Source organism: Portunus trituberculatus, chromosome 43 (assembly GCF_017591435.1).
Source record: "Portunus trituberculatus isolate SZX2019 chromosome 43, ASM1759143v1, whole genome shotgun sequence".
In the NCBI taxonomy this organism is placed as follows: Eukaryota; Metazoa; Arthropoda; class Malacostraca; order Decapoda; family Portunidae; genus Portunus; species Portunus trituberculatus.
The window spans coordinates 25,974,190-25,986,689 of NC_059297.1; the positions used below are offsets into that span (position 1 = coordinate 25,974,190).

Sequence of the window (12,500 nt, forward strand, 5' to 3'; positions counted from 1 at the left end):
ACAATCGCTAATTGAACACTTGGAAGAACTGTTTAAGAAGTTTAATTTGGAGTTCGACGATGATTGTTACTAAGTCCTGGTCTGTATACTGTGGAGCTTCCTTGTGTGAAGAGGAAAACTTGTCCAAAGGTGATAGTGCGGTGAGATAATTTGATGATTGGTGAAACGAAGGTGGAGAGCGGGAACGAGGAAAGGAAAAGAGACAGTGATGAGGTAAAGAAGAAGATAAAACGAAAGCGACGAGGAGGATGAGGAATAAGGAGTTGCAAAAGGAAGAAGAGGAAAAGGAGGAGAAGGAGGAAAAGATGAAGGACCAGTTAGTTTCAATTTTTCCTCTTCCTCCTCTTCTTGTGCTGATATATTTATTGAGGGGAGGAGAAGGAACATGGAAAGGAGGAAGAAGAAGAAGAAGAAGAAGAGGAGGAGGAGGAGGAGGAGGAGGAGGAGGAGGAGGAGGAGGAGGAGGAGGAGGAGGAGGAGGAGGAGGAAAATATAGGATAAATAAATGATAAGAAAAGAAGAATGTTTATTAGAAAGAGGAAAACCGAGAAGAAGAAGAAAAAAAGAAGAAAAAGAAGAAAGAACAAGAAGAAGAAAATAAAAAGGAAGAAGACAATAAAACAGGAAGATGCTTCAGTCTTCCACGAAAAGGAGAAAGGTAAAGAAAAGGAATAAAGGAAGGGAAAAAAAGAAAAGGCTAGAATTGAAAGGGAAGGAGAGAAAAAAGTAAGAAAAAAAAAAAGAGAGACCCCATTAGGAGGAATTAAAGCTCCCTCACATTCTCTCTCTAATCTTTATGCAGAGCCATGAGGGAAAAAACAAGAAGAAAAATACAGGAGGAAAGAAAGGAAGGAAAGAGAGAGAGAGAGAGAGAGAGAGAGAGAGAGAGAGAGAGAGAGAGAGAGAGAGAGAGAGAGAATGGAGGTGGTGGATGAAATAAAAGTTATAGAGAGGTGGGAAGATAAAAGTAAAGTAAATAGGAGCAATAATAGTAATAGTAGTAGTAGTAGTAGTGGTGGTGGTGGTGGTGGTGGTGGTGGTGGTGGTGGTATCCTGGCCTTCCTATATCCCATTTTATTAGTCAGTTAATCATTTCATCCATTCATTAATGTATCAATAAACCAAAGAATTATTTACTTTGTTATGAATATTTATCGGTCATTCAGTCAGTCAGTCAGTCATTCAGTCAACCAGAGCATCAACCACATAGTCAGTCAGCCGGTCAGTCAGTTCATCAATAAACCAGTTAGTCAGTTAGGTATGTAGTCAGTCAGTCAATTAGTGTATCATGTAGTCAGTCATTTAGTGCATCAATAAAGGAGTCAATTTACCCATACGTCAGTCTCCTGGGAAGAAAAATATCCAGTCAATCAGTCTGCCAAACAGTCTGCCAGTCAGTCAGTCAATTAGTCCATCAACCAATCATTTTAGTCGGTCCATTAGTCAGTCAGTCCGTCATCATCCTAATATTACTTCACTTTCCATGACTTTTTTTTTACCTCCCTAAAGAAAGAAAAAAAAAATGAATAAAAGAGAGAAATCAGTCAATCAGTCAATCAGTGCAGCCAGTCAGTCAGTCAGTCAGTCAGTCAGTCAGTCATTCGCTCATCAGCCAACACTCACATCCTCCTTCTTGTCACTGTCCAGCGTCTTCAGTTCAGACTTGAGTTGCTTCTCGTAGGCGCGGGCGGCGTCCAGCTGGCGGAGGAGGTACTTGCGCTGGTCGTGGCGCAGGCGACGCGTCTCCTGCAGAAGCGTGCGTGCCTCACCCACTGACGAGCGCACTTCAGCGCGCAGCACCGCCACTGCCTGGTCGTGGTCGCGCACCTGAGGAGGGAAAGATTGCGTTAGAGCCATGTTCAGAAGCGTTTCTCTTAACAAAGCTAGGTCCCAAAGCCGCCATGGTACAGTGGAACCATGCGTGCTTTGGGGTCCGAGGGGTCTCCAAGCGCACGGGTTCGAATTCTGTCCACAGTCCGAGTGTAGGTTGGGCTTCCTCACTTGGGGCAATGGTTTCCTAACGGGTGGGCTTTGAGATAGGAGGCATCCCTAAAAGAATGCCCTTTAACCCATAAATTCCCGTGAAAAGCCCACATGGTATAAAAAAAAAAAAAGATGACTAACCGAGCTCTCAAGATTGTTTCATACGTTTGTAATGTAGCAATATTGTCAGTATTGTCTCATTAGAACCATAAAAATATAGAAAACTCATGTAGACTCAACTAGAGCCTTTTTAGATAGAGGTGAAATATGGCGCAGAAATATTGCAAGAGATGTGGTAAAATGTGGAGGGTGAGATGTGTTTGTGTATTGGGGTGTAGCGTGGTGTGGTGTGGTGTGGTGTGGTTACAGAAGTCTTGTGGAGATATTGGGGTGCGATTTGGGGTGTTGGAGGTACGTAGGTGTGCACAGAGGTAATGTGTTGTGTTGTGGTGTGTGGCAGTTGTGGTTAACGAGTCTCGTGGTGTGGGGGGATGCATTAGTTTAAGGATATAATGAAGAGGTTGTCATGGTGGTGTGGGTGTTGTGGTGTGGCCTCAGGAATAGTAGTACTGTAGAAATGGCGTTGTGAAAGTGTTGCCAGTAACGTTATTTTTCTTTCTTTATGTTCTGTTGTGTACGCATTATTTTCTTTAATACATATTTCTTAACATTGCATTCTTAATCAGCTGTTTTTTATGTTCTTCTTCAGATATTTGTCCAGCATTTGTGATCCTTTGCAGTTTCCTCCTCCACCACCACGACCACCACCATCACCACCACCACCACCGCCACCACCACCGCTTGAGACCATTCGATACAGTCAGTGGTGAAGTACTGTTAGACATCACTCACGCGCCACTAACAAGACATGGCGACGAGGAGGAAAAGAAGGGAAGACTTACTATCTGACACACTCGGCCATACATCATTCAGTATTATAGCCGACTAGTGACTCTCTCTCTCTCTCTCTCTCTCTCTCTCTCTCTCTAGTATATATGTGGAAAACTATATACAAATTAAATAATGTTATAGTTCTTTGGTTTTTTGTGTTGATATTTATTTTGGTTTTTATTATTATTGTTTCTTTTGATGAGTTTGTTATATCATTATTATTATTATTATTATTATTATTATTAGTAGTAGTATTAGTTAGTAGTAGTAGTAGTGGTGGTGGTGGGGGTGGTGGTGGGGGTGGTGGTGGTTCAACCTTGTCATACACAAACAGACCTTCACGTATCTATTCCTATTCTCCTCCTCCTCTTGATGTTGTTTTGCTTCTGATCTCAAGGCGAGGTCAGAAGGAAGGAAGCTCCGCGTCGAGGAGGATGAGGAAGAGGAGGAATGGCAGAAGAGGAGGGAGGGAGGGAGAGGAATTAAGAGAGACATAGAGAGAGAGAGAGAGAGAGAGAGAGAGAGAGAGAGAGAGAGAGAGAGAGAGAGAGAGAGAGAGAGAGAGAGAGAGAGAGAGAGAGAGAGAATTAAATAAATAATAAACGTGTATGCATAAAATATAAAAAAGATTAATAATATAAAAAAAGAGCCATGAAAGAAGACGAGAATAAGGAAGAGGAAGTGGACGAAGAAGGAGAGAAGAGGAAGAGGAAGAGGAAGAAGTATTACAGGGAGTAATACTGAGGGATATTGCCCACTCTTGATCTATACTCTCAATTTCGGGCTGTACAGAGGAGGAGGAGGAGGAGGAGAAGTTGGAGGAGGTGAAGGAGGAGGAAGAAGGAAATGGCGTAGGAAAATCTGTAAATGAAGATAGTGAGAAGGGGAAGAAGATGGGAGAAGAGGAAGAAAAGAGGAGGAGGAGGAGGAGGAGGAAGAAAGGGATAAGAGCAGAAAAAAGAAGAAAGAGGTGGAAGGTGTGTGGAAAAGTGACTAGAAGAAAGAGAAGGAAAATGAAGGAGAGAGAGAAAAAAAAGATGGGAAAAGAAACATAACTTCTACTATACTCTATTCATAACTGTTAGAGGCAGGCGTGGCAGAGAGTTTGACATTGTTTGGTGACTCGATAAACACTGCTGGATAAATGGATGTTCTGGAAAGTGGTCTATCTTTCACATATTATTGCATGGTTTTGGGGAGACATTTGTCCTGGGTGAGGGATTCAAGACATTGTTTTTTTTTTATGTAAGAAGGAAAACTGACCAAGGAAAACATAGAATGAGAAAAAAAGGTCCATTTAGTTGCTAGTCCCCTTGAAGGTCCACAAGAGTTAGTCGAAGTGAAGGGGTAAATGTCTTGAAACCTCCCTCAGTAGTGGGATGCATTTTTACCTTGAGTTTTTGGTGTGATAAGAGTACTTTATTTACATTAAGAAGGGTCTATGGAGGTCAGATGATTAATGGCCAGAGTCTTTACTATTTTGATTCCCTCATAAGTTTGTGAAGCTGTATCAATTAACTAAAATATAAAGCAGAGTGAATATGGAAACACGTCCTGGTACTGAAGGGGCTAATTGAAGTTAAGTCATAGGAAGATGGAAATACAGAAGCAGGTAATGAGTTCCGGAGTGTAGCTACCACATTGAAGGGCAGACCACAACCCAGAACAGCCAGGTGTCCAGCTATTTGTCGAATCACCAAAATAATATCAAACACCCCGTCACACCTCTGGACACCGCCACCCACTGGAGAGAGAACCCAGGGCCTGCTAAACTTCACCGTGAGGGAGGGACTTGTGCCACTATGCTACCCTACTACTACTACTACTACTACTACTACTACTTAAATATTTTCATCCATAGTGATAGAAAATAAAACTAGGCGAGGAAAATATTCATAATTTTTTGCGTGTAAGGAAGAGGAGGAGGAGGAGGAGGAGGAGGAGGAGGAGGAGGAGGAGGAGGAGGAGGAGGAGGAGGAGGACGATAAGGAGAAGAGAATTGAGTGAAGGAAAGATTCTTTCTTTGTCCTTTTTTGTTATACTCTCTCTCTCTCTCTCTCTCTCTCTGTGTGTGTGTGTGTGTGTGTGTGTGTTTGATCTTCCGTGATGTTGTTGTCGGTCCCTCAGCGCAGATCCCGCCCCTTTCTTCTCCTCCAATCCTGCGGTAGTGTAGTATACCGTATGTCATCCTGCACAGCTCCTAGCGACTCCCTCAAACGCACGTTTGGAAAGGAATACAAAGGAAAGCCAAACAACAATAGACCTCTTGCTCCTTTCGATGAGGAGGAGGAGGAGGAGGAGGAGGGAAGAAAGACAAACAACACACAAACACCAGTCGATCTGTTGACCGTTATGATGAGGAAAAGGAAGAGGAGGAGGAGGAGGAGGAGGAGGAGGAGGAGGAGAGGAGGAGGAAGAGCATGAGGAGAGTTAATATGAAGGAGGAAATATTTTCTTTTTCTTTCTTTTCCTTTCTTTTCTTTTCTCTTTTCTTTCCCTTCATTCCTTCCTATTTTCTTTCCTTTCCTGTCCTTTTTTACTTGTTTATGCGCGTGTGTGTGCTTCTTGTATAATTTTCCTTCCATAACTCCTTTTATTCCTTGTTTGTGTTCCTTATTTACTTCATTTCGTCTCCTTCATCCCTTACACAGCTCTCCTTCCTTCCTTCCTTCCTTCCTTCTTTCCTTCCTTCCTTCCCTCCTTTCCTCCCGTCAGTTTCTTTCCTTCTTCTGTCCTTTCTCTCATCATTTTTGTCATTAACATCTTCCTCTCCTTCATTCCGTTTTTTATTTAACTTTCTCTCTGGAAAGTGAGTTACTTCACAGGCAATAAGCAGTACTGTAGGTAAGGAGAACGATGTAAATAACTTTATTAAGGTTGGGTAAATATCTGTGTATTGTTAGTTAATAAAATCTAACTGTACAAAAATAAATAAGGTAATGTTTACATATATATTCATGTAATATTACAAAGGAAGCATCGAAGCATTGCAAACAAAGCACTAAAGGGCAACTCATAAAAACGAGGCTGCAATTCTCCCAGCAATCCTCAGGTAGCCACCACAGTGGACACATCAAGGCTATTACGTCTTATACTTCCGGTACGTGCTGCTTGACTATCGAAGTGTCCAAGACTACTAGTAAGGCATCGCTTCTATAGGCAAGTACCCTAGACAGAATTGTTGGCCAGTAGGGATGGGAAGAGGTTTCTTGTAGGCGTGCGTTGCTGCGTATGGTAACTAACAACAAAAATAATCTGTTTTATGTTTATTTCCATATTGATTAATAAGGGAGGGAGGCGGTGGCATAGTGGATAAGGTGGTGAGCGTGGGATCGGGCAGACGTCCACGCGTAGGCTCGAATCCCACCATGTACAGCCTTAAAACATTTGCCATTTGTCGAGTGGTTTAAAGTTACCTACATATTACCATGATGCCCAGGTTTTAGGTGGTTACACTCAAGATGAGCTTGGGTGGTGATATGGGCCCTAATATGGATGGTACAATAACGAGACAGGTAGACGCACGAGAGTCTTGAACTCACAGCCCTACTGGTAAGTCTTCTGCCTAGCCAGCTCTGATCGCGATAGTCTGCTACTCAATAAATCATGAATAATTAATATAAAACTTTTTTCTTTTCATGATCCATTGGTTATGCAGTCGAAAATTAAATATGATACACATTAGTGATTGAATGTTGATATTTCATAGCGATAGACAAGATATTGTACGGATAAAGACATGTCAGATAGCCTAGTAGATGTGGCTCAAAAACATTGTTAGTGGATTTTTCAAGCCATATACATTATGCATAATTGCATAATGCACATTGATTTCCTCTGATCCTCTTCGCCTTCATGTACCTTCGTCGTCTTCCTCAGCACCTCACTGTTCTCTCTACATATAAAACTACAAGAGGCTAAAGGCTAATGCACGTATGAGTCTAAAGGCGATCCACACTATACAGGGACGGTCACGCTCTGTTTACGGTGCTGTCACATACTAAATGCATTTCAGTGGGGACCGTAAGCCATTGAAATGCATGTAATATGAATGGACCGTGAGTGTATACCGCTATTTAAACGTGGCAATCCATTCCTTTAGCTTGCATCGGCCCTAAACTATTCACACTTCATATAGGTACTTTATTCTTGAGTGTAAACCCATGGTACAATAACGAGAGACATCAAAAGTTATTGTACCATGGTACAGTCAGTAGCCTGTAAGGCTGGCATAGCCTGTAAATTATGGACTAGGTCTAGGCTACTAGTAGAACTAATTTCGTTCATTAGGCATAAGCAGATTATACAATTTCTAATTTGGAGTGTTGAAACTGATCAGATTTAGCCAGTAAATCTAAGTTTCCTTACCTGTATTTTCTGCAGAAAGGCCACTTCCATTATCGTGTCCACGAAATGGCAGATTTTGATCAGGGACTGCCTCAGTTTTAGATCCCTCCAATTCCTTGGAACTGGGGAACCTAATAACTCATATTTCAAATTGCGCTTAATTTGGGCGGAACTAAAATGTTGCTCACAAATCACGGCATTATTTACGTTTACTGTGTCAGCACGATAGCATTTTTGGAGCCACTGTCTTGCGGTGGTCTTGTTCTTGGGGAATTTATAATATTCAAAAATACTAGACTTGGCAGGCGTGCATCCATACACTGCACAAGGTCTAGCTTTGCCCATACTAACAATAAGAAATTAATATAAAGGCACATGAAACATATAATCCAAGATCAAATTCTGCCACACGTGTACACTCACTCGAAGATACGGAGTTGTTTACACGACCGGATGACGTCACTGAGTCAGCTGGTGGTTCCAATAACGTTCTCGTGCGTCTACCTATCAAAAAGTTATTGTACCATGCTAATATGGGTACCACTATAAATAAAATTGCCTGCGCCACTAAAGGGCGGAAGCTGAACAGCGCTTCCCATACACTCTTCAAGTGTGCCTACTGGCGCTATAGGCCTAACGGTGAAAAAAAAAAACTATCTGAATACGGGCCTGGTTCATTTCTCAGTGAATGATCCCGGCCAAGCACATGCACACAGTACAACTTCCCTCGAGAAACCAACAGTAGCATTGAATAAGCCACACTATTTATTTAAATAGGGCAAATGACGCTTATGAAGCACGACTGTGGCTGGTCAGGAGCTAAGCATTCCACTTCCTCCTTATTTGCTTTTAATTGTACTCACTCATTTGTTTGATTATTTATTCATTCTTATGAATTTGTTTTAATCTGGTTACACTTCAAATTATCCCATTCTTTCATGAATACGATATTTTGTGAGAGTGTTCGGTATGCTGGTTATTTCTATTTTATTTCGTTTCATTTTGTAGAAAACGATATTTTGCGAAAAGGTGTGACATCTTATTCCATGTTATTTTCTGAGAGAGAGAGAGGAGAGGAGAGGGAGAGGGAGAGGGAGAGGGAGAGGGAGACTGGAGATATCTGGATACTCCTCCCTTGAAACTGCTGGAGGAAAAAGTAGAAGACGTAAAAAGCTCATAGAAAATAAGGAACACAGGAAGAGCTCCGGAAGTTACCGATGGGAGGGATGCAATGTGTGGAGGAAGGAAGGATGGAACGTCCAAGGGATGGAGGAATTAAGGTGTAAGAGAACAATCAATGATGAGCGGATTCAAGCTTTATAAAGTTATAGCGGAAGAAAGAAATTACTTATCAAATGAAGTGGTGGATGAATGGAATACATCAGGTTATTAGAAGGAAGACAATAGAGAGATCTGAAAGAATATTAGACGAATTTATAGATGGAAATGATAGGTGAGAATAGATAGGCATGTTCTATACAGGGACTGCCTGCCACATGTAGCCATGATGGCGTGTTGTATCTTCCCTTATGCTCTCGTCATGGGATGAAAAGGAAAAAAAAAATAAAGTTTAAGTCAACATCATTATGTAGTGATAGCTAAAAAATGTCTCGCATGAAATTACCCCAAAGGAACTTGCGGAAACGGTATTAAAATATCATCATGATCTAGAACATGAGGAATCATTATATATATATATATATATATATATATATATATATATATATATATATATATATATATATATATATATATATATATATATATATATATATATATTCTCGTACACTAAATATCTTTCAATGTGATGGATGCCTTAGCATTTATTAACTTCTTTGAGATATTTTCTTTATATTTTGTTATTGTCCTATTCCCTTTGGAATATGGTGGTAAATATCAAAATGACGCACGCAGCTTTATTTACTAATGTTTTCGGCTCTTAAGTGATTCAGTAGCGTGTTGTGATCGAGGTGGGAATGACTGAAAACAGCTCGAGAGCTGTGGCGCTCCATGGCCTGGTGTGTCATCCACAACTTGTCTACAAGATTCTGTAGCAGGACATTCTAGAATATAGTGGAAGAAGGGAAGAGGTGAATCGGTGTTGCAGTGTTCATAAGGTGGTGTATCAATGTTTGCAATTATCTCTCATTGCGAGGGATATCCCAGACAAATTCTGCAGTGTATCTATCTGTTTTTATTGTTTATGCTGACAAGCTCGGCGAATGGTGAGAGAGTGGAGGTTTATGGCTTATGCATACCACAGTGCAGAAGGGAAACCTCTTGTGACCTTGGCGTCGTGTTTTTCTGTTTTTTTATGTTTTTCTGTTTTCCTTTTGACAAGAGTGAGGCTTTGTGTCACCGCAGTGTCGAAGGCGGGTTTTGTAGTGGCTTCTTTCGCCGCGGTGTCTGGTCTGTTTTTCTGTTTCCATGGATCCCAATGTGCCTCAGGATTCATGTGACGCTCAGCTGTGTGCCCGTCTCTTGTTGTGTCCATACCGTATGTGTGTATTTACCTAGTTGTATTTATCTAGTTGCATTTTTACAGGGACTGGGCTTTACGCTCGTGTGGCCCCGTTCCATATCTACAATTTTCCTTTGAAACTATGCACACTCTTTGCTGACACCACTTCCTCACTCAAACTGTTCCATGTCACAACACATCTTTGCGGGAAACTATATTTTTTAACATCTCTCAGACATCTTCCCTTTTCCCTTCCTCAGTTTTTTACTCTGCGTGTGTGTGTGTGTGTGTGTGTGTGTGTGTGTGTGTGTCGTCAGGTGGGTATTGTCTTCTGATGCATGTTTTCTATGTATTCCTATGTACTAATATCCCCCTGACACCGGATATTCTTGGTATTAAAAAACATACCCTCTCTGAAGATGTTGTTGATTAAATGTAGACTCGTGGGAAATGTTAACTCGTCATAATTATGAGAGAAAAGAGTTACATGTTGTTGTGACACTAAAAAACTTAGGATTAACCTACACACAAATCATATAACTCACAATCCATCCACATACTAAAGCACATCTTGACTCCTCGTACTCACTTTAAGCACCCCTTCCCCCAAACACACACACACACACACACACACACACACACACACACACACACACACACACACACACACACACACACGCAAAACTAAATATTGGGCCGTACCTTATGTCCGTGTGCCTCGCGATGTGCCAGCACGGTGCAGTCGCGGCAGAGTGGCATCCTGCACGTGTCACACCAGAAGTTAATGCGGGCGGCATGGGCTGGGCAGGTGTCCCGGGCGGGAGTGGAGGTGCCGGCCTCGTGCAGGTTGAGGGAGGACATGTTGAGGAGGATGGTGCACAGCTGCGTGTTGTCCGGCAGGCTGTCTGCGGACTTCACCTCAGTCACGCAGGTACAACTTGGGCATTTCACCTGGGGAAGTGTAGGTTTGGTGAGCGAAGGTAGTGAAGTTTAAGAGGTAGTAGAGCAGGAGGAGGAGGAGCAGGAGGAGGAGGAAGTGGTGTGTGGTTTTAGAAGAAGACGAAAACGGGGAATTATAGAAAAAAGTCGCTCAGAGAAAGAGAGAGATAAAAGAGGAGGGCATTTCACCAACATTTTGGCTTGTTGTTAACTGCTGATTCCCTGTTTCTCAGAGCAACATTCTTCAAGAGCTTTGGTGAGCTCAAAAGTGCATGCCATCTAAGCTTCGTTAATGTTGATACTTTTTAAGATTAAATTACAGACACAGTTGGCCAAAGTGTTTTCAGTTTTTTTTTATGTAAGAGGAAAAAACTGTCCAAGGGCAACAAAAAAAAATAATAAATGGCCCACTTGGTTACCAGTCCCCTTACAGATCCAACAGGGTTTTCCAAAAGACAGGGATAAATGTCTTGAAATCTCCGTCTTAAATGAAGTTAAGTCATAGGAAATTGGAGATACAGACACAGGCAGGGAGTTCCAGAGTTTACCAGAGAAATGTATGAATGATTGGGAGAACTGGTTAACTCTTGCATTAGGGAATTGGACAGAATAGGGATGAGAGGAAGAAGAAAGCCTTGAGCAGCGAGGCCGCAGGAGGACAGGAGGCAAATCTGCTCTCGAATAATCAGGCAAGCCCTTTTCTTTATTTTCTTCTACTGAAAACTTAATAAATTTCAACACTGAATGCAATTGCCCGGTGGTCACTATTACTGAATGCTGGACAGACTTCGACGTTGGTGAAGATGTAGACGAAGCAGGAGGAGGAGGAGGAGGAGGAGGAGGAGGAGGAGGAGGAGGAGGAGGAGGAGAAAGAGGAGGAGGAGAAAGAAGAGGAGGAAGAGGAGAAGGAGGAGGAGGAGAAGGAGGAGAAGGAGGACGTGAAGGAGTAAGAAGGAGATTCAGTTAGTTTAGTACACAGGTACTCCTCCTTTCCTCCTCCTCCTCCTCCTCCTCCTCCTCCATCTTCACTTTTCACTCTACTCCTCGTGCTTTTAAAGAGAGAGAGAGAGAGAGAGAGAGAGAGAGAGAGAGAGAGAGAGAGAGAGAGAGAGAGAGAGAGAGAGAGAGAGAGAGAGAGAGAGAGAGAGAGAGAGAGAGAGAGAGAGAGAGAGAGAGAGAGAGAGATGGAAGAAAAGAGAGGTAAGGAATAAAATGTAGAAGGGAGGGAAGAAGGGAGAGAGAAAAGGAGAGAGGGAAGCCGAAAGGTCTTTTCATATCCGTCACAGAGGAAAAGGAGGAGCATTTTAAGAGAGATGAGAGAGAGAGAGAGAGAGAGAGAGAGAGAGAGAGAGAGAGAGAGAGAGAGAGAGAGAGAGTTAATGTCCGGTGGCTTGACTTTTTAGAACCAATAACATTGAGTCATGGCATCACGTTCTCTCTCTCTCTCTCTCTCTCTCTCTCTCTCTCTCTCTCTCTCTCTCTCTCTCTCTCCTTTATTAATTTCCTTCCCTCTTTCACCTTCATATTTTTTACTTCCTTACTTCTTCATTTTCTCTTTCCTCTCCTTTCTCCTTCCTGTGCTTTATATCTTTCTCCTTTCTTATGTTCTTTGTTACCTTAGCTTTTTCCTTCCTCCCTTTCTTTCCTCCATACCCGTTGCTCTTTCCTCTTTCATCCTTTCCTCTCACCCACTCACCCACTCACTCACTCACTCACTCAATTAATCACTCCTTTCACCCTCAATTATTTTCCCTCTCTTTCTCACTTCTCTTTATATTCATTACTCCTTTCTCTCCTTTACTTATCTTTCTTTTAGTTCCTTTCTCCTTTTTACTGCAAAACATTCCTTACTTATCTTGTCTGACTCGTTTATGCTTCT

At 42.0% G+C, this 12,500-nt stretch overlaps 1 protein-coding gene across 4 annotated transcripts in view; it reads right to left on the minus strand.

The window, feature by feature from the left end:
* LOC123518097 (E3 ubiquitin-protein ligase TRIM56-like) overlaps positions 1-12,500 on the minus strand; it is a 99,299-nt gene that overhangs the window by 9,621 nt on the left and 77,178 nt on the right. For all 4 annotated transcript variants that reach the window (XM_045278710.1, XM_045278709.1, XM_045278707.1 and 1 more), the window contains exons 4-5: positions 10,385-10,633; positions 1,624-1,827 (exon numbers count right to left, since the gene is read on the minus strand). In XM_045278710.1, coding sequence (XP_045134645.1) covers positions 1,624-1,827; positions 10,385-10,633 — 453 coding nt within the window. The remainder of the gene's footprint in view (positions 1-1,623; positions 1,828-10,384; positions 10,634-12,500) is intronic.